The sequence below is a fragment of the Malus domestica genome, chromosome 01 (assembly GCF_042453785.1).
Source record: "Malus domestica chromosome 01, GDT2T_hap1".
Classification (NCBI taxonomy): Eukaryota; Viridiplantae; Streptophyta; class Magnoliopsida; order Rosales; family Rosaceae; genus Malus; species Malus domestica.
Window position 1 is genome coordinate 5,590,570 of NC_091661.1, and position 19,932 is coordinate 5,610,501.

The 19,932-nt window shown below is 39.2% G+C and overlaps 1 protein-coding gene and 1 long non-coding RNA gene across 2 annotated transcripts; one reads left to right on the forward strand and one right to left on the reverse strand.

The window, feature by feature from the left end:
- Positions 1–14,231: 14,231 nt before the first annotated feature.
- On the reverse strand, positions 14,232–15,291 carry LOC139195808 (uncharacterized). Its single transcript, XR_011580842.1, has 2 exons — positions 15,097–15,291; positions 14,232–14,578 (listed from the first exon to the last, which is right to left on the reverse strand). It is a non-coding gene; the product is annotated as an uncharacterized lncRNA (long non-coding RNA).
- Positions 15,292–18,584: 3,293 nt separating this feature from the next.
- LOC103399997 (uncharacterized) lies at positions 18,585–19,666 on the forward strand. The gene has a single exon (XM_008368988.4). The coding sequence runs from the start codon at positions 18,868–18,870 to the stop codon at positions 19,444–19,446; it is 579 nt and encodes a 192-aa protein (XP_008367210.2). The 5' UTR covers positions 18,585–18,867; the 3' UTR covers positions 19,447–19,666.
- The last annotated feature ends 266 nt before the right edge of the window (positions 19,667–19,932 follow it).

Here is a 19,932-nt window from a genome sequence, read left to right on the forward strand (position 1 = left end):
CAATCACATGGTGTATGAGAGAAGCTTTGCGCCACAAGGCGTCATATCACACTATTTCATTCATCTCATTCATCATAGATTGGTTCTTTTAGTTGAGCAATCAGTTCTACGTTGACACTAATCAACGGAATGCAGTTCGTTATCGTTGCTTTTCATTTACGTTGGTAATTACCATATAAATGAAACATCATCTATGATAATCTTATTCCAATTCCATATCTTATCCAAACTAGTTTACTGGACCAAGAACTTCAGGTATCGGGAGTAATCCAGATTTAATCTCATAAGATGGAATGGTTTGAGACAGTGATCGAGGGGTAGATATGTTCGTGCCACATTCCTCCACTTTTTGGGGTAAGTGAATGCTCGAACTGAGTGATAGATTGATTGGCTAGCCACCGATGTACGAGGGTCGACCACAATTGTGACGTTCTTGCTTTTGAGATAGATGTCCATCGTACATTTTGTACACATATTTGCAGGCAGATTTTCAGTTAGTATATGTGATCTCGTCACTTTTGCTAGATCAGAGGAAGTGTCTGGCTATACTCTGACGATCTCGATTGGGATCGAGATGAGACATAGTGGGGATATCCACGATAATTTGCGTCGTTCTTTAGGAAAGTTGACATTCTTATCTCCCCTTATCAGCGGGAAGACTGTCTCATAAAAGTGACAATTCAAAACGAGCAATAAAGAAATCACCTGCCAAAGGTTCTAAGTAACGAATATTAGAAGGAGAATCATAACCGACATAGATTCTCATCCTATTGGAAGTATGCCCACAAAGCCACTCATTTGATGTAATAGCTTTTGGAATACTTATTGTATTAAACTATTATATGTTTAATGAAAGGCAAAGCTTATTGTTAATCACTATTTATTGTATCATGTGTTTAAGCAATAAGAGAATCCAAGGAATGTATTTGATCTAAGAGAGAAGTGATTTAAGTAAGTTAGATTAACGAGACATTTCTCTTATGTTCATTCCTAAAACGTTCTTAACCATAGGATTGTCAATTGGGCATTGACAATCCGCTAAGGTTAGTATGTGTTATGTCAACTCAAGCAAGAGTATGACTAGTCTCAAGTCATTTAGTGTTGGACACTAAGACAAACACATAGGTGCTTGAAAGAGTAATCGAGTACACTGAACAACGATCAAAAGAGAGTTCGAACATACATGTCATGTAAGAACTCGTAAGTTGCAATATGAAAAGTAGTCCTTTGACCTGAGGCATCATAGATGTCTAATGGTTAGGTCCTTGATCTTTGATCATGTCAAAGGCATTCCATTGAGAGTGTCCACGGCATTGTTGGGGTCAAGCTATCTAGTCATGTAGGCATATGAATGCACAACAAGGGATCTCTAACCTTCCATGGTAGAAGAAGAATACTCTAAGATATGATTCGAGAGTCTTTGGTCAAAGCATATGAATATGACTTAGGAAGTTTGTTCCAAATCATATTCAATTGAATCATATAAAGAAGTATCACATTGGATAGTAGACATGAAACAAACTGTCACTCAAACAATGTGATTAAGAGTATTGTATTAGAGAAGGACCGTATTGCGTTGTAGTTGTAATTGGATAGGTTCTCCAACCACTTCTACTTAGCTTGGGTAACCATGACATGCTGCTAGGTGTCACTCATGGTTTGTGGAAGCCTTGAAGATTAGCAAAAACTAATCTTAATCAAAGGGAGAATTGAAATGTAGTTTCAATTCATAATCGATCGTTAAGAGTAACAATCGCCCACTGCCTCTCTAATTGGAACCTAATGGATCGTACACCGAGTAAGGATGAAAGTGAAGAAATATAAATGAGATGGATAAGCAATTAAATGGTTTAGTTGAGAATGGTCAAGATTAATTAATTAGTTAATTAATTTTACGAAAGGTTCGTATTGGGCTTTTAAGTTAGTTTTTGGCTTCGGGGTCCAAAAGGGTTTGGTCCACTAGGCCCATTATGTTTAAGTTGTATGACAACTAAAACAAATATGGGCAAATAGCCCAATCACTTAAGATGGCCGGCCATAGCAAGGGTAGTGGGAAGTTTTGCTTAATTGCAAGTTTGCCACTCACCTAAGAAAAGAGATATAAAAGCATCTTTATAGCTTTTACCTCATTGGGGTTTTTCTTGAGGCAAAGAGGTGAAACACTTTCTCTCTTTTTCTCAACAAGGAGGCCGGCCACTTAGAGAGGAGATAGCTAGCAATCTTTTCTTCTCTAAGTCATCCATTTCATCTTCACACCTCATCCTTGGTGTGGAGACTTAGAGACACCAAACCTTTGGTGTTTTTGGAGATCCTTTCCTCACATCCTCAAGGAGCAAAGGAGCATCAAAAAAGGAAGGAAATCACAAGGAAGATCCAAGGAGCTAGGAGGTGACTTGAAGGCCCTCCACTTGGGTGAATCCCTTATGTAAACAAGGATGAGCTTCAAGGGTAATGAATCTCTAAAACCTTCTTTCTCTTTAATGTTGTTAAAGAGTCTCTTGGTTCACCATTCACTAGGCTTTGAAAGTCATGGGTTTTAGAATTGTTTTTGAATGCATGCCTACTTTAATGTGTTAATAGTTTGCATATGTGTTCAAATATTCTCACATGTTCTTAGCTAGGACAAAATTTTTCCTTCACATCCTTCCCTGAGGAACCCTTTGTTCTTTTGTACGTAAGGGCAGCGCAAAATGGCACGTAGGCCGCACAACCAAAGACGAGCTTATGCGATATGTCGGGTTCAGATTTGGTAACCAACTAACATGCGCTTTACAAGGTTAGGTCATGACGGGCCTCAGGCGGACCAACATGGTTGCTTGCAATATTGCATGGCCCCAAGCAGAGATCGGGAACTTTTGGTACGTATGACCAATCGATTACGCAATCATTTGAAGGCTTTTAATGAATGCTCTACTAGGTCGTTCTGGGTATGAACATGAGACTGGATGTTCAACTTCAAAACCCAACCGACATGCAATATCCAGTGAAAGTTAAAGTTTTCGATGTAAATTCTCCAACTTATCAAATCAAATAAATTTGATCAGATAATTAGGGTGGTGAGCCTTAAGCTTGTTAATCTAAGCCATTAGTGTGGATAATGTAGCTTGTGGACAATAGCTACACGTGTGACAAATGTGCAGAAGCATCAACCAATACCATAAAGTATCTAAATGGTCCGTAGGGTGGTTGAATTAGTCCACAAATATCCCATTTGAATCCATTGTAGAAAAGATGGAGGGTGCTAAGGTATAGTACACGTCTAGGTATGATGTATTTACCTCTAGTAAAAAGGATGTCCAAAACAACACATCACAGATCATCCTAGATATCCCAAACGTACATCCATAGCGAAAATTCCATAGGAATCGTGGGCTTTTGGCGGGCCACATAGTGGCTTGAATTGGTGTAATACACTCGTTAAGCATTCCATCTTCTCTAGAATACACTTTTGGCTATATTCGTAGGAAGTGCAATATGGTAATATGCCAAGGAATTTTACTCCCATTTTCTACATTGGTTTTAATATGGTAATAATACTCTTGAATATCCTTAAAGCTCAAAAGGCGTTCTTCTGAAACAAGTGAGTATAAGGCTTCCCTTCATGGTAAAATTAGTACCATTGGACAATATAGGGCAGTGTCATGCCCTACAATTAGGTTGGATAAGCCTGAAAGGTTGTCAGGGGATGATTAGGTATAAAGTTAGCATAGAACCAAACAGCTAACTTCCCCACAAAACATACCTAAGCATGAGTTAATTGTAGTCATATGTGGTAATTTTCGTCAATTAACTCTTATTCAAGAATAATAGTGACATCCAAAAATCAATCTTAAATCCAAGAATAAAATAAATTATTCACAAATTAAATCAAATATACAAGGGGGTTCGACCAATAGGTATTCCATGTCAAATTTCACTCTTCCAAATGTGTTAGGTGGAGCAAAATTAGTCTCACAGATTGACTACAGAAATGGTACTCCTCAACAACATTGGTAAAAGCACGGAAAAGTGCATAAACAATGATTTATTTCGTCAAAACGGAGTTAGATTCTGCAAGGTTGAGGTTCGGGAATACTATCTCTTATTCTTAAATTTTTTAGGTGCCAAGGATCATGCTTTGGGCATGATACTACCTCTTGGCAGGCCTGATTCTACCATTTATTGTAAAACAAACTCGAAAATGGGATTGTGAAAAAGAGACAGACCCAGACTTGGTTCAGTAGGCTCCAACCGAAGTTGGAGGGGTCTGTTTGGTAGGCCTCTGCTGAAGCAGAGCATGCCATTTTGGTGCACCTTTGCCGAAGTAGGGCACCACCATTCGGTCGACTCTAGCCGAAACTAGGTTTATACCGTTCGGTGGCTCCCAGCCGAATTGCTGGTGTACCTGTCTCTCACAAGTGTAGTTGTAATCAGATCCGAGAATTTGGTAAACTTCCACTCTTTATACTACTACTTCAGGTGCAATTTAGATATAAAATGACTAGAAAGATTTTCTTCCAGTCAAAATTTGATTGGATATAAACTTCAGAATTGTACCTATTCATGGACATAAAGGTTTCAATCATGTTTTGCTTCGAGCAAGAATTCATCTTTTCATGATTTGAAACGGTCCATAGCAAGTCAAAGAGCCATGAAGTCCTCGGGAGTGAGATACTTCCATTTGATATGCTTCAGGCATAAGTCTTCGAATAAAGATTATGACGGAGACTTATTCAGTTCTTCCACACCATAACTGCCTACAATGATTTCACTACTAGTCATAGTCAAGTGGGGTGTCACGTCTTGTATCCACATAAAGTAGTTTCTTGTTCGAAAATTCCAAATCAGTGAAATCAGACTTGTTACAGTTCGACAATACGCTGAATGGCGGAAACAAGAATATGATTAGTGTTTTAGGAAATAAATTTTCCATAAACATCAACGTTAAAACATTCAAGTTCTAAGACATGGTTTGATTTAAATGGATTTAAGCATGGAGAACTTCGGGTCTCAACATGAGTGTTGTGCATTAAGAAACTTTAGGTTTCTATGGCAGTTTCCCGAAACTTCGGTTCGGAAGTATGAACTTCAGGCTCATAAAACCTGCAAACAAATGCAATATATACAAGACAAAAATATATAAAGCAAGAGAAAACATATATATTATAGTGGGTAGCTTCGGGACCCTTTGTGTGAAAGTTTAGGGAAATGGCCCTAAAAGTTTGGAGCTTCAAGTCCAAAAATATTATTTTAATTGGCTTCGCTGCAGGCCAGCAAGGAAAAAAAAAATTGGGTTAACAGAACCCAGGCCTGAATATGGGCTAAGAAAGAAAAAGTGAAAAACAAATCTTGATATACAGGGTTTAGGGTTTCATATGGGCTAAAGTAATTAGGCCCAAAAAGGAAAACATTTTTTTTTTCACACGAATTGGATTGCAGGTCCAACTGGAAAAAAATAATATCTAAAAGCCCAAAAAAATAAAAGAAAGGTCCCAAGCCCATAATGGGTTGCTAGGCTGCTGATATAAGATATCTAAAATCAAATTGGGTCGCAAGGTCCTAAGCCCAAACTGGGGCCTTGAGTTTATAGACTCAAGCAGCAAAGGCTACCGATTTGTAGGCCCAAAATGCGGTTGCAAGTGGGGTGTGGGCCTAGAGCAATATAGGCCCAAGGTCTTTAGGGAGTGAGAGCTAAGCCCATCTGCGATGGGTGAGGCGTTTCATCTGGAAACAAAGGAAGAACGCTACTGGTGGTGGTGCTCAAAGGCCTCTAAAATCACAAGGGACGATGAAAAGCATGGATCACAGAGGTCAAGGCCGTCACTGTGGATCCTTGAAAAAAAATGAGACGGCGGAAGATAGCTGGGGAAGCTCAAAGACGATTGTGTTAGGTGTGGACACCCATGATCGTCCCTTGAGGACGCCGGAGACATCAAAGGGACGACGAGAAACTTCAGGCCTTCGTCGTGGGGGGGGCATATCACCATCGCCATATTTGTTAGCTATGGAGGTCTCAATTTTGCAGATTTATGGATATGGCATCCTGATGATGTCATTTCGAACTCGTATATGGGTTCTGCATGTCTAAGGGTGGTGGCTCAAATTGGAGCCAACTTGGCTCAGCCAAACGGCGCAACTCTTGGGTTAGTGGCTTGGCGCATGTTGCACGCAGGCCTAGTTAAAACCATACTAGGTTTTCCAAGCCCAATACAAATTCTAGGGTTTCAACATCATTTGTTTTCTTTTCTTTTCTTCTTATTCACACATATTCAATTCACATAATAACAATATTATGGATATAATGCATAAACAATTTATGTAGAATCTAAAATTCGTAAATTGTAAAGTTGGGTCATGCATTATGGTGATGGTTCATGCAATCAAGGCTGCAAAAATATCGAGATAAACACCATTGTTTTAGAAGAACCTGGATTGCGTGATGAATATTGTGAACTGGTTTGTAGGAGTTCTTTCTTCAATTTCGGCTTTCATCTTCAAGCTTGTATCACATTCAACATAAGAAAAAAAATATAATTCAATCAATAAAAGTATATGAATTCAATCAAATCAAAATTTAATCAATTAAAAAAAATTGAAACGTAATACTCCCTTATTGAAGACGCATAAATTCTCTTTAGCACAGCATGAAGAGCATGTTGTGGTCTATATCTAGTAGATAGGTGCGGCAAAGGGAAGAGAAAGAGATTGGAGAATAGGCTTGAGGAATTGTGTGTTAATTCCCCAGTCTGATGCGAAAATTCTTAGCACACAAATTAAACCCTCTTTTGACAATTGTAGTATATGTATAAGTAGGGATCGTTCTGGACCGGGGATTAGGAGGGCTTGCTAATAACCTCTAAACTGACTCAAAAACATAAAAACAAAGTTAAAAACGTTTGAATAGACTCAAGGGACTCAAAACAGGTTTAAAAGACTTAAAACAACTTAAAAACACTCAAAACTGCCTAAAAACACTTGTTGGGCAGTTTCTGACTCTAAACACAACTTTGAACAAAAATTGGGTTTTGGCTTCACCTAAAACAATAAAAAACAAAAACAAAACATATTTGAAACATTTTGAAACAAGAAACTAAAAGGGGGGGTTTTGATTTGGATGAAGTTGAAACAAACAAACAAGTATGAAAAACTAGACAGATTGTAAAATGAATTTGAGAAATAAGATGATGGATGGGATAGCTAGAGGCTTTTTCTCCACACATGACATGTATGCAAACAACTCGATTTCCAGTTACTACTTCATTGAATTATGAACGACAATGCCCCAAATTAACTGTGACATCACTAGTTAACCCTCAGATTTCCTTGTTTTATTGGATTGGATAACATCATTCGACAACCCAAAACATTCTTCAAAAGTTCCCTACATGACATCATAATAGAGATATAATTAAAGATCATTATGTTTAATGAAAATCATACGCATTGACAAAGCACTTGCAACTATGACATCATGTCACTCATGCTAGAATTAAACTTAACGCGATTGTTTATAAGCGACCTCCACTACTTATGAATATAAGTTTGTAACGATTATGTGAAACTTTCTTATATTCTAGCATCGGATTTATGCATGCCAATTAAGTGTCGACCCTTAATCAACAAATACAAATAAGTTATCAATAAAATAGTTAAGCCAATTGCATTCACGATTCAAGAGTTCATAACTGGAATTTATCAAATCATATTACACACATAATCATGGCTTTGAAATCACCCCTAGCTAAGAGGGGTTTAGCCACTCATGTTCACAACAAAACGAAAGAAAATGAATTTAAACATTGGAAACAAAAGAAAGAAAACACCTAAACGCTCCAACGATCCAAGTTGGACAGCAAGCACGTCCAAGCACATTCCTTCCCTTCCTTTGCTACGGCACAAGGTGTTGGTGAGTGTTTGAAGGTTTGTTTGTATGGAGGAATGGATGTGAAGATGAATGGATATGTTTGGATGAAGGTTGTATTGAAATGGGGATGAATGATCTAACCAAAACTGAACTCTATGGCTGCCACACACACTTCCTTTTATAGAGGAAGTGCAAGGCAAGGAGGGGAAGATGGTGGTGTGTGCAATGATTCAAGGGTGAAAATGAAGTAATGATGCAAAGCATGGAGGGTAAAATGGAGTGGTGTTGCAGCAATGAGTGCATGGAGTGGTGTTGAAATGATTCAAAGGTGAAAGTGAAGTGATGATGCAAAGCATGGGGGGTAAAATGTAGTGAATGCAAGTAAGGAACATGAATGATTGTGCACATGGTAGAGAAAGGAAAGGGAGGTGGAATGGTGCAAAAATGAGTCAAAGGTGCAGCAAGAGTCATGATGCACGACATGGGAGTCCAAAGGTGGTGGATGGTGCATCAATGAGTGCATGTAGTAAAGGCAAAAGTTGTATGAAATCTGATGGGTGAAGGGGACAAGGAGTGTGCAGCAATTGAGTGCAATGATTCAATGTATTGGTGCATGAAATCAGAAATAATGAAGGAGACAAGGGTGGTGCACGGCAAGGAGGGGTAATGAGTGTAATGGTGCATGAAATGAGTGCAAGAAATCTGGTGCATGAAGGGGACAAGGGTAATTATGCATGGCATGGGTGGAAAGGTGAGTAAGTGGTGAATCAATGAGTGCAAGGAGGTGAAAGGATATTGTGCACATGGTAGACAAAGGAAAGGAAGTGGAATGGTGCAGCAAATGAGTGCAAGGAGGAAACATGGATGAATGTGCACGGCATGGGTGGAAATTGGAGTGATTTGTGGCAGAAAATAGGAAAGGGATGGCTCTCTTGCACGGCTAGGAAGATAAATGGTGAAGGATGGTATGGTTTGGACTTTTAGGGCAGGTTTAGGACTTGTAGAACATGTAATGAAATGTCCCAAAGTATTTAGGAACCCTTCATGTGACTAAATCTTTGGTAATTTAGGATTAGGAAAGGTAACGACAAGATAAGGCAAGTTTGACTAGTATTTCCTCATTCTTAATGGTTTCCTTGTCTTCCTTGGTCCTCAATTTATTTTCTTCCTCTCCTTGGCACATTCCTAGCTTCTTTAGATCTTTAATTTCATCCAACCACTTTGGTCCATGCATGTGATATCCATTCCATGCCCAAAACTGCTCCAAAAGGCACCAAAATGCACTTCTTTGCCTTTTTAACCCTTTGTACCTACAACCACACGAAAATGGCTTGAAATACTAAATCAACTAAGAAATAACAACATAAATGCACAAGAACAAGCTAACTAAGTCGCATAAATATGCTCATATCACAGTCCTTGTGCCTTTATTTATAGTAATAAGAAGGAGAGAAACTTGCTCTCCAAGTAATACAAAGTCTATTAGGAAATATTCTAGAAATAAGAGGAATCGCAAAATTTTCAGAAAATAATTTACACAATCACATATTGATAAGAAGATATGTCACAACAAAAATAAGAGGAATCGCAAAATTTTTAGAACATAATTTGAAAATTCTTATAATTTATATGTTTTTTAATATTCTAGAAATTTTTCGTACATGCAATTTATTCTTCTTTCTTAATATGTGGTATGTTTATACCATATTTAGGGCCTCGTATATTTGGGCCTTGGGCCTTGTATTTGGGCCTCACACTAAAGCCCATACTTTGTAAAAGAGGAGGAGCCCCTTATTCTATAAAAGGGGACTCCTCCCCTCATTCTAGGAGAGGCTCATTCTCACCCTCAGAGGCCATTTCACCCCCTCTCAAAGCTTCCTCACACCCCCTAAGCTCTAAGCTCTCTCTCTCCCTCTTCAACAGAGAAATATAATACAATCAGTGTGGACGTAGCCCAAACCTTGGGGTGAACCACGATAAAATCCTTGTGTTCTTTGTGTTCTTCGTGTTCTTGAGCGTTTGTGCAGATTCACGGCCGGATTTACGTTGTACCAAGACCATCCGGTTTTGTGCATCAACATTTGGCGCCGTCTGTGGGAATCGATACGAAAAGTTGTGTCGGTTCTCTCTCAATTTTTCATCTCCACTGTGGATCTGCAAAACCTAGGAACCAAAACAAAAAAGAAACACCAAACCAAAAGCCCAGTCCCATTTCTCTATCTCTCTATAATTACACAGTTCCAAGTTCCAACAGTCCTACCAAATCTCCATCACCAAAATATCTTCCCTGAATCCAAAGGCAAAGCTCAAAGACCTGAGCTTTCTCAGCTGATCCAATCCCTTAACCCGAACCCGGAAACCCATTGCGAAACATCAACCAATTTCCAAAAGGTTTCGATGCTAAAACCGCCATACCCAATTGCTCCAGTGAGCATCGTGGTCCTCGCGACACATCTACAAAACCTAAAAGCCTCCAACTAACTCTGGGCGGTCTCGCTTCCCCGACGACGATTGCGGTGAGAATCCCGTCGTAGAATGTCTCTGCGTCTATGTCGGCTTTGTCAGACTCGAAGACAACGATGCTCTCGCCTTTGGAGAGGACGTTGCCCTCAGATTTGACCCAGGAGACGATCTTTCCCTCGGTCACAATAGAGCTGAGAGCAGGCATAAAGATCTCCCTGATCTCTCTCCTTCCGACAAACTGGATTGATTCCCACCCCGCGATGACCTCAGATCTATCCCGAGCCCTGTCAAACTTTCCAGCGCAAGCATGTAAGACGTTGCCATGAGGCTCCAGCATGTAGGACGTCGCTGACGTCGTCGCTAGGAAGCTCCAGCGCAAATGCCAGGTGGCCGGGACCGGAGGTCAGTGGTTTGCGGAGGTCGGTGGTATGCGGAGGTCAATGGTCTGCTATTAATGACGATTTGAGAAGCAGCAGGAGTCTAGCGCTGAGCCTGGGTTTGGGGTTGGGTCAACAGTGGAGGATAGGCCTTCTACTGATTTGGTTGATGGCGCAAAGGAAGAAAATAGAGGTGGTCAGAAGCACAAGCAACCAAAGAGCAGGCAGGAACTTCGAGTACTTCGCTGAGAACCCCGTCTCAAAGCAAAAAGAAAAAGAAAAATGGAAAGATCAATATCTTTTCGGGTTTTAGCTGCAATGGATCTTGTTCAGATAAGAAATCATTATCAACGGGAACCTGAAATTTGCCCAGTACTTGAGTTTGCCCGTGGAGTTTAAACCTGAAGTGCCCAGTAACAGAACACGTGAATCTGAACATTCTTTTGACCACGATAGCAAATGGTCATTGAGGTGGGGTTCTGAGGACAAAGAAATGGAGTGGGAGGCCACGTTCTTTACGTTATTTACATTTTTTACAGCTGGAGTACACCAGCTTGTGTTCAAACAGCAGAAACCAGACTGAAAGAGAAAGGCAGTGGCGGACAAAGCAAAAGGAAAAGAGAAAGAAAAGGGAAAGTAAAAGCAAAAGCAAGTGAGTGTGTCTGGAGGTGGAGAGATCAAAGAAAGGAACAGAAAAGAAAAAGATCATGTTGTTGGGAGAATATTTCGGAAAGCAGAAAAGAGGAAAGTAAAAGGGATGCACATGGAGACACTGCAAAAAAAAAAAACAAGGAATAAATACCCCATCAGAATGATGTAATTTATTTTCCTTTTATTTTGAAAACATTTGTATAAACCCCATCAGAGGGTAATATGTATAAACCCCATCAGAGGGTAAAAAAAAAAAAAAAAAAAAAAAAAAAAAAAAAAAAAAGGCAAAGCCCAAAGTAAATGGGCTGGAATGTTGTGTAGAGGGCGAAAACCCATAAGCCCAAAATAGCTCCAACCAGGTGATTAAAAGTACGTCCAATACTTCAAATCATACATGAACATTACTCATGTCAATCATACATAAACATTCATGAGCATCCCTCATATCAATCATACATAAACATTCATGAGCATCACTCATGTTAACATTCATGAGCATCACTCATGTTAACATCCATGAGCATCACTCATGTCAATCAACATAAACATTCATGAGCATCACTCATATCAACTAGCTTCAAAAGCTTCATTTACAGAGCTCTAGCTTCAAAAGCTTCATTTACAAGAGCTCTAGCTTCAAAGACTTCATTTACAGAGCTCTAGCTTCAAAAGCTTCATTTACAGAGCTCTAGCTTCAAAAGCTTCATTTACAAGAGCTCTAGCTTCAAAGACTTCATTTACAGAGCTCTAGCTTCAAAAGCTTCATTTACAGAGCTCTAGCTTCAAAAGCTTCATTTACAAGAGCTCTAGCTTCAAAAGCTTCATTTACAAGAGCTCTAGCTTCAAAGACTTCATTTACAGAGCTCTAGCTTCAAAAGCTTCATTTACAAAAGCTCTAGCTTTAAAAGCTTCATTTACAGAGCTCTAGCTTCAAAGCTTCACTTGCAAAGCTTCACCTACAAAGCTTCAGTGCAGGGTATACAAATACCGCCTCCGAACAACCGCCACTTCGGCCCATACATGGATTCAATTTGAAGTCTCCAGCCAACAGACTCTATTGACTAAAGACTTGGGGGACTACATTATGTATCATATATTGGGCCTCAACTGGGCCTCATGAAAAATACTTGGGGGACTCTAGCCCATTATTTATGTATTAAGGAGTGAACCCTTATTCTATAAAAGGGACTCCCTCACTTTCATTGAAGATCACCCATGATTTATGTATTGAGGAGCGATCCCTTATTCTATAAAAGGGACTCCCTCACCTTCAAACGCCACAAAGCCAAGCCAACTAAGGCAACATAAGCTACAAGCAAAGCGGCCTCACAACATGTGCTACTTCTAGTTGAGCATCATTTCAGATTGGGCACCGCCTCATATCGAGCATCAGTTACTTCGGCCCACACATGGACTGAATTTCAAGTCTCCAGCCAAAAGACTCTCTTGACTGAAGACTTGGGGGACTACTGTTTATACCATATTTAGGGCCTCGTATATTTGGGCCTTGGGCCTTGTATTTGGGCCTCACACTAAAGCCCATACTTTGTAAAAGAGGAGGAGCCCCTTATTCTATAAAAGGGGACTCCTCCCCTCATTCTAGGAGAGGCTCATTCTCACCCTCAGAGGCCATTTCACCCCCTCTCAAAGCTTCCTCACACCCCCTAAGCTCTAAGCTCTCTCTCTCCCTCTTCAACAGAGAAATATAATACAATCAGTGTGGACGTAGCCCAAACCTTGGGGTGAACCACGATAAAATCCTTGTGTTCTTTGTGTTCTTCGTGTTCTTGAGCGTTTGTGCAGATTCACGGCCGGATTTACGTTGTACCAAGACCATCCGGTTTTGTGCATCAACATGGTATATGCTTATCTATAAATTCAATTAATTATTAGCTATACTAGTATGCTTTTCCTTTTTAATATAAGGAGAGGACATAGGAAGTAGATATTGCATCCTCTTATCTCCAATGGGAATACCTATTTAGGGACTCCACCATCACCTTTGAGTACGCATTTAAGGACCTAAAGAGAATCTTTGTGTCCCTAAAGGAATATTGCCTCCAATAGGAGAGTCCTTATAGTAGATCCCTAAATTTGAAGTTTTTATAATTTTATATGATAATTTGATTAGGTGCACATTTTTGTTTATGTTAATCTTTTTTTAATTAATTTAACATAACGTTTGTAACATCCCACATCGCTTAGGGGAGTCATCCTTAAATGTATATTCCCATCCCTACCTAGCACGAGGCCTTTTGGGAGCTCACTGGTTTCGGGTTCCATAGGAACTCTAAAGTTAAGCGAGAAGGAGGTCAGAGCACTCCCAGGATCGGTGACCCACTGGGAAGTTGCTCATGAGTTCTCAAAAACAAAACTGTGAGGGAATGGTAAGCCCAAAGCGGACAATATCGTGCTACGGTGGTGGAACGGGCCTGGCATGTGGTGGACCAGGGCCGGGATGTGACAACGTTGTTGTAAAATATTTTTGTGAGCATTTTAACAAAAAAAAAAATTGAAATTCTAACACCCAATCTTTTTTTTTTTTTTTATATATGTAATCAACGCCTTTAAAACTAGACTCGTATAGAAAGTATCAGCCAACATCTTCTTCAACTCTATCTTTTTCTCAAAACATTATCTGAATTCACTTATTTATTTAGCTACTTCGCTACCTTCGTACACCAACTTCTCATTTGTTTAGCTACATAAGTATTCGTTTGTTTTTTTTTTCCTCAAACATTCAGTTATTATTCATATATGCTTGCTTGTGGAAATTGCACAATTTTTCTTTAATTGCCTCTTGAATAAGGTCACAGGTTTGTTGTCTCCTACTTGGTGTCTCTTTTGTGTCTCCATTATAATTTTTTAACACCTGTCCCTCTATTTAACCTCATATCTAACACTGTTAAACTTTCAATTAAGTTTAATTAAAAAATAAAAATTGAAGTTAAACAAAAAAAACCGAAAACCCAACAGCAACCCTTCCCAACCAATAGTGTCTCGCAGCCACCAACCCCCAATCTCCTCCCCATCATGCTTGTCAGCTGCATTTTCTAACCATTGGCAAGGTTTCCTTTGTTGGGGATGTAGGATCTAATTGTAGTCCAAGCATTCTTTCTTTGTATTTATCACTCTTCCTCTCTCTCGTCGACGAAGCCGAATCGGATCTTAGAGTCAGCTCTGCGTCGGTTAAATCTCGTCGTTTGTTCAATCCTTGCAGATTTCACCATCTAATTTAACAATACTACGGGAAAAAAAGGTGAGACAAAGTTAAGCAAAACTTTAACAACTATTTGTATATCCTTCAAAACCATTCTCAGATCAAGAGCTTTGAACATTTTTATAATCCAATGTGAATCTCAAGATTAAAGAAGCTATATATGTGCTGCAAAGAATCATCTCAACTATCCACCAATACCAAGATGTAATTTTGGAAACTAGAAATCATAACAAACCGTATAAACAAGTTTCAATTCACACAACTCCACCAAAGTTACCAAAATTATTCCCTAACCCAAAATTCAATTCCACTTATCAACTAAAATCAACTTTCCTCTAACAAAATCACTTCTTCAAAAGTGCGACCAAACAAGAAATCACAATAAACTCAAGCTCATTTCTACAAATCAAAGCATCAAATTTCATTAAAAAAATACAACAATTTGCAGAATTTAAGCCAAACATAAAAAGAAGATGAAGAAAAAAAAGAGTCATAAAGATCCTGAGAAGCAAAAACCACAGAAAATGGAAGATGGGTTTTACTTGTGCGGATGTTCATGTTCCAGGTCGCTGGCGGAGTACGAGAAGATGGGGGAGGCGAGAGAGGTTTCCTCATGAAGAAAAAAAAAAAGAGTCATAAAGATTCTGAGAAGCAAAAACTAGGAAAAAATTAAAGATGGGCTTTACATGTGCCATTGTTCATGGTTCAGGTCACTGGTGGGGTACGAGAAGGTGGGGGAGGAGAAAGGTTTCCTTTCTCTCTCTCTCTCTCCTTTCTGTTTCTCTCTCTATAAAATCAGAAATGAGGGTTGCAATTTTCTAAGTAACCCATTTATAGGGGTGGAAAAAATTGCCGAAAATCCCAAACCGAACCGAAAAAATCCTGATCCCAAACCAAAAATTTCCCAAACCGAAATTCTTGAAATTCTCGGATGCTATCCTAAACCGATCCCAAAATTTCGGCATGGGATTCAGGATTGGCTTCTCGATATTTCAGGAATCCTATACTGAACCGAAAATATATAGTATTAATTATTATATATATATTTATACATATATATTATATATATTATTCTTTTATAATTGATGCTAGTAGTTTCTAATTCATGCTCTGCAACCTAGAATGCCCTACACCTTGCATATTTTTCATGTTCTGTTTTATATTCATTTGGATTTTATTATTGCTGCTGTCATGATTGATGATTTTAGAAGGCGTGATTCCTTTGTCGCTCAACAGATTGCCAAAAGGGGTTTAATTAATTTAAATTTTGCCTCTAATAAAAACAGTCAGGCATGCTAGTGTTCGATTAAATGGTAGTGTGAATTAAATGACATTCCTAGTTCATGAATGTGTTCTTGAATTATATATTTGAAGAATAATGCATAATTTCATATTTTAATTTGGGATTCCCAATGACACACCTCGACCGAGATCAAGGTATGATGGCCGTCACGTGAGAGTGACATAGCCATGTGCATAGTGCGGAAGCAATAAAGATAAGAATTATACGAATAATTAAAAACCGAATTACTAGAGTGCACTACTAAATAGGAAGTGATAGGAGTTAGTTACAACAGTAAACACTCCTAAGCAGAGCATATTAAGTCTAGGTGCAGTCCAGTAGAACAAGTACTAATTATACAGTACCAGGAATGTCCTACTATTATTTAGATAGGTCAGAACCGCCGACGTCCTCAAGCCACCAACAACAAGCTTACTTAAAACCTGGAGGGGTGCAAAATAGAAAACGTGAGTGGGCAAAAACAAATGTTTTACAAAATCATTTTCTTTATCAACATATCTAATCCCTCGCTGTAAAACATGTATAATTTTTCCCAGAATCAAGATATAAGCATATACATAATATATATATATATATATCTGAAATCATAACAATTAATTCATGCTTCACATAATCATATTCATATGTATGCCATGCCAAAATATAACAAAGTAAACAATCCAGGTAAGAATGATTTCATAGAAATATGATACGTTAGCCGGAACCCCTGTGGTAGTCTGTATGACTGAATTCATAGCTCAAAAGTCAATCTAGCCGGAGTCACTACAATGACCTATATGGCAATATACTGCACATAAGTCAGAACCACTAAAAATGGGTCTGTACGACAAGATTGGGTGTAATATAATTATGCTTAATTCTATTCTCTCATAATAGCCAGGCGATAAATCGCTAGTCACCTACGAGTCAGAACCATAAATAAGGTTTGTACGACAAGACTGTGCACTTAAGTTGGATCCAATATGAGCATACAGTGCGGGAGGTGACATAAATAAATAGGCATGTACTTCATATTTCTGGCTAAATCACAATCACCCTAGGTGCAGTTTTATGAGCTCAACATCATTTCACATATCAAATCATCAATGAGTCACAGAACCAAACATAACTTACCTGGACTTACATGTGCCTCCACAACACCACATTTATATCTATGCAACTATGAAATGCATATTCAGAATAGAAAAGCATTTGGCATATTATTTCAAAGCATACTTTCTTTAAAAATGCATTTCTGGGAAATATATCAAGTATATAAATATATACTGAAAACAAAAGCCCACTCACTGGTATGTCGACGGGTCATAACCCCCGAGTCACCCGTGGATACGCTCGTCCTCAGGATAAGTCTCACCTATATGTGAATTAACTATAAAAACGTTATTTTAAAGCACATGGCAAAACTAGCTAATAACTTCTCATACAAAGCTCAAAATGGGTATATGAATATACCACAGTGACCTACACAACCTCAGGATCATCCCCAAATTTTTAGAAATTTTTTTGGAAGCCTCACGCGCCCCCACGCGCCGGCAATGGCACGGCTAGACGCGCCCCCCATGTGCCAGGCACACTGACGGTGTCAATTGACGTTGTCAGGTATATTCCGGGAATATTCTGTTATTCCTTAACAAAACTTAACGGCGTGACCTAGTGCCGTTAGAATATTCCGTTAAACTTAACGGAATATCCTCTCGTCTTCTACCTTCAGCTTTGACGACCGTCACCGTCGTCGGAAAACTGGGAAATTTTCAAAACTCTATAACTCATTCATTTTTCATCCATTTTTCACGTAATTTATACCAAAATGAAGCTCTTAACTTGTAGAACACAATCATACTAATTTAAAGCTCTAAAAGTCACGGAATCTCACCGGAGAATTCCAAGAAAAACCTGCCAAACTTCGTCCACACGATCCCGACATCCAAAACCTTCAAACGAAGCACTCCGAGCTTCCTTGGGATCTCACTAAGCTTCCTACAAGCTTCAAATTTCCAAAAACATCCATAATTACGTGTGAATGAACAGTGCACAAATCGAGGATATGAAAAACTAGGGTTTTCGAAGGTATCTTTACCTGAAATGGGTACCAATCAACTCGTGACCACGATCCGTGAAGTTTCAAGGGCTTTGGGTGTTTGTTCGTACGAGTTCGAAGGAGAGAGAGAGTGAGAGTCCGAGAGAGATGAGAGGGTACGGGAGAGAGAAGAGAGAATGTGTGTGTGTGTGGCCTAGGATTGGTCAACCACCAAAAATACAATAACTTAGTCCTAATTGGTTCCAAACAATTAGGATTTAAGAATATTGACCCAAAATCACACTTAAACCACATTACACAACTAACGTCCAAGGGTATTTTTGTCAATTCACGCCGTCGATAAATATATATTTGGGACGGGCTGTGGCACCCGATTTGTCCCAAATTCTCGAAAATATTTTGGGATTCCCGAAAATTTGGTTTGGGTTGGTCTTCAAATTCCAGTCCCAAAAAATTTCGGTTTAGGATTCGAGTTACTAGTTTCGGTTCGGTATTCCATACCGAACCATCCCTACCCATTTATATGGGAGAACAATTAGGTCATTTCAAGGTGTAGAAAATAGCGTATGCATTCTTTGTGCATAACAAAAAAAAAATCCTATTTATATTTCAAGATTAAAAAATTATCCCATTTTAAGGTATTTTCTAGAGAAAATAAGCACCAAACGGTGACTTAGCCGCGCAACAAACCCCATACAGAGCTTTGTAAGCAGTCGTGCGAAGGCAAAGGACGAGAGATTCTTTTGTCTGATGCCTTACCTAGTTGTGTCTTGCTTGCAAAGAACCAGAGGGAGTAATTTGTAAAAGAAGGTAAGTTTGGCTCCTACAGAAAAAAAATTCAGCAAATCAAGGGGCAAAAAGGAAAAGAAAAGATAAACTTTTCGAGATCCGTGCCAAAAGTTCATCTTTTCACCATCAGTGTGAGAGTAGGGAGAGTTTATTCTCTCAAGCTCGGCCGCCTTTACACCATCAATGGCGGAGTACGAGAGGCATCAGCTGCAGCAACAGTCAGGCGGTGGCGGCGGAATCCCCAAAGAGAGAGCTGTGCAAGCCATAAACACAATCATACAGCTCCACTTCGAGAAAACCCTCGAGAAGAAGAGGTCCATCGACCTCCAGAAGAAGGAGCTCCACAAGCTCTTCATCCTCTTCTTCATCTTCCTCGCCCTCGTCTTCTCCGCCCAGTCCTCTGCCTCCTCACGCCTCCAGTGCCGCCACTGCTGGGTCCCAATCATCCTTCTCTCCCTGGCCCACCTCATCTTCTACGTCTCGGTGGCGCAGACGCTCCGGTGCATCAACGGGTTCAAGTACCAGCGGCGCTGCCACAAGCTGACGCTGGGACTCGCCACCGAGAAGCTGAGGGAGATGAAGGTGAGGCTGAGCGATGAATTCGATGCCCCGATTTCCGACGAGGAATTTGAGATTCACTACCAGGAGCCTCCGGAGGCCTACTTTGCGAAGTTCAAGAGGAACTGGGCTTGCCATTTTGCCTTCTTGATCCTCATCTACTGCTTCATGGTCTCTTCCTCTGTTGTTCTCCTCTGTTTTTAGTTACATTCTTTTTGCCTTTTTGTTTAAGTTAGTTGAGATCTGCTTCAGCCACTGCATACTGGTTGAACTCGCAGCTTGGAACAAATATCGCTTGTAATTTAAAAATTTCGAGGGATATAAAGTTTAGAATCCAAATTTTATTCCTCTCCTTTTCTTATATTTTGGATGTACCAAGTTTCTGTCCTGGAAAATTGAAATATCTCTCTCTTTCCTTTTGAGATTTTGACAGGAGCGATCAATTTATTAATCTCTATTAATGAAATTATTATCTCTTTCCTTTTGAGTATTTGATTGATATATCGCCAGTGCTTGATTTTGATTAGTTTAGCAATTAAAATTTATAAAAATAATTATTTCAGTTGATTTTTCTCTTTTCTTTGACAGCATAATGAACATTCTCTTACATGGTCAAATTCTTATTTGTGTTTCCAACTAAAAATCTAACGGTTAAAAAATTCAGAATATACTTTCTAGCATCATAGAAAA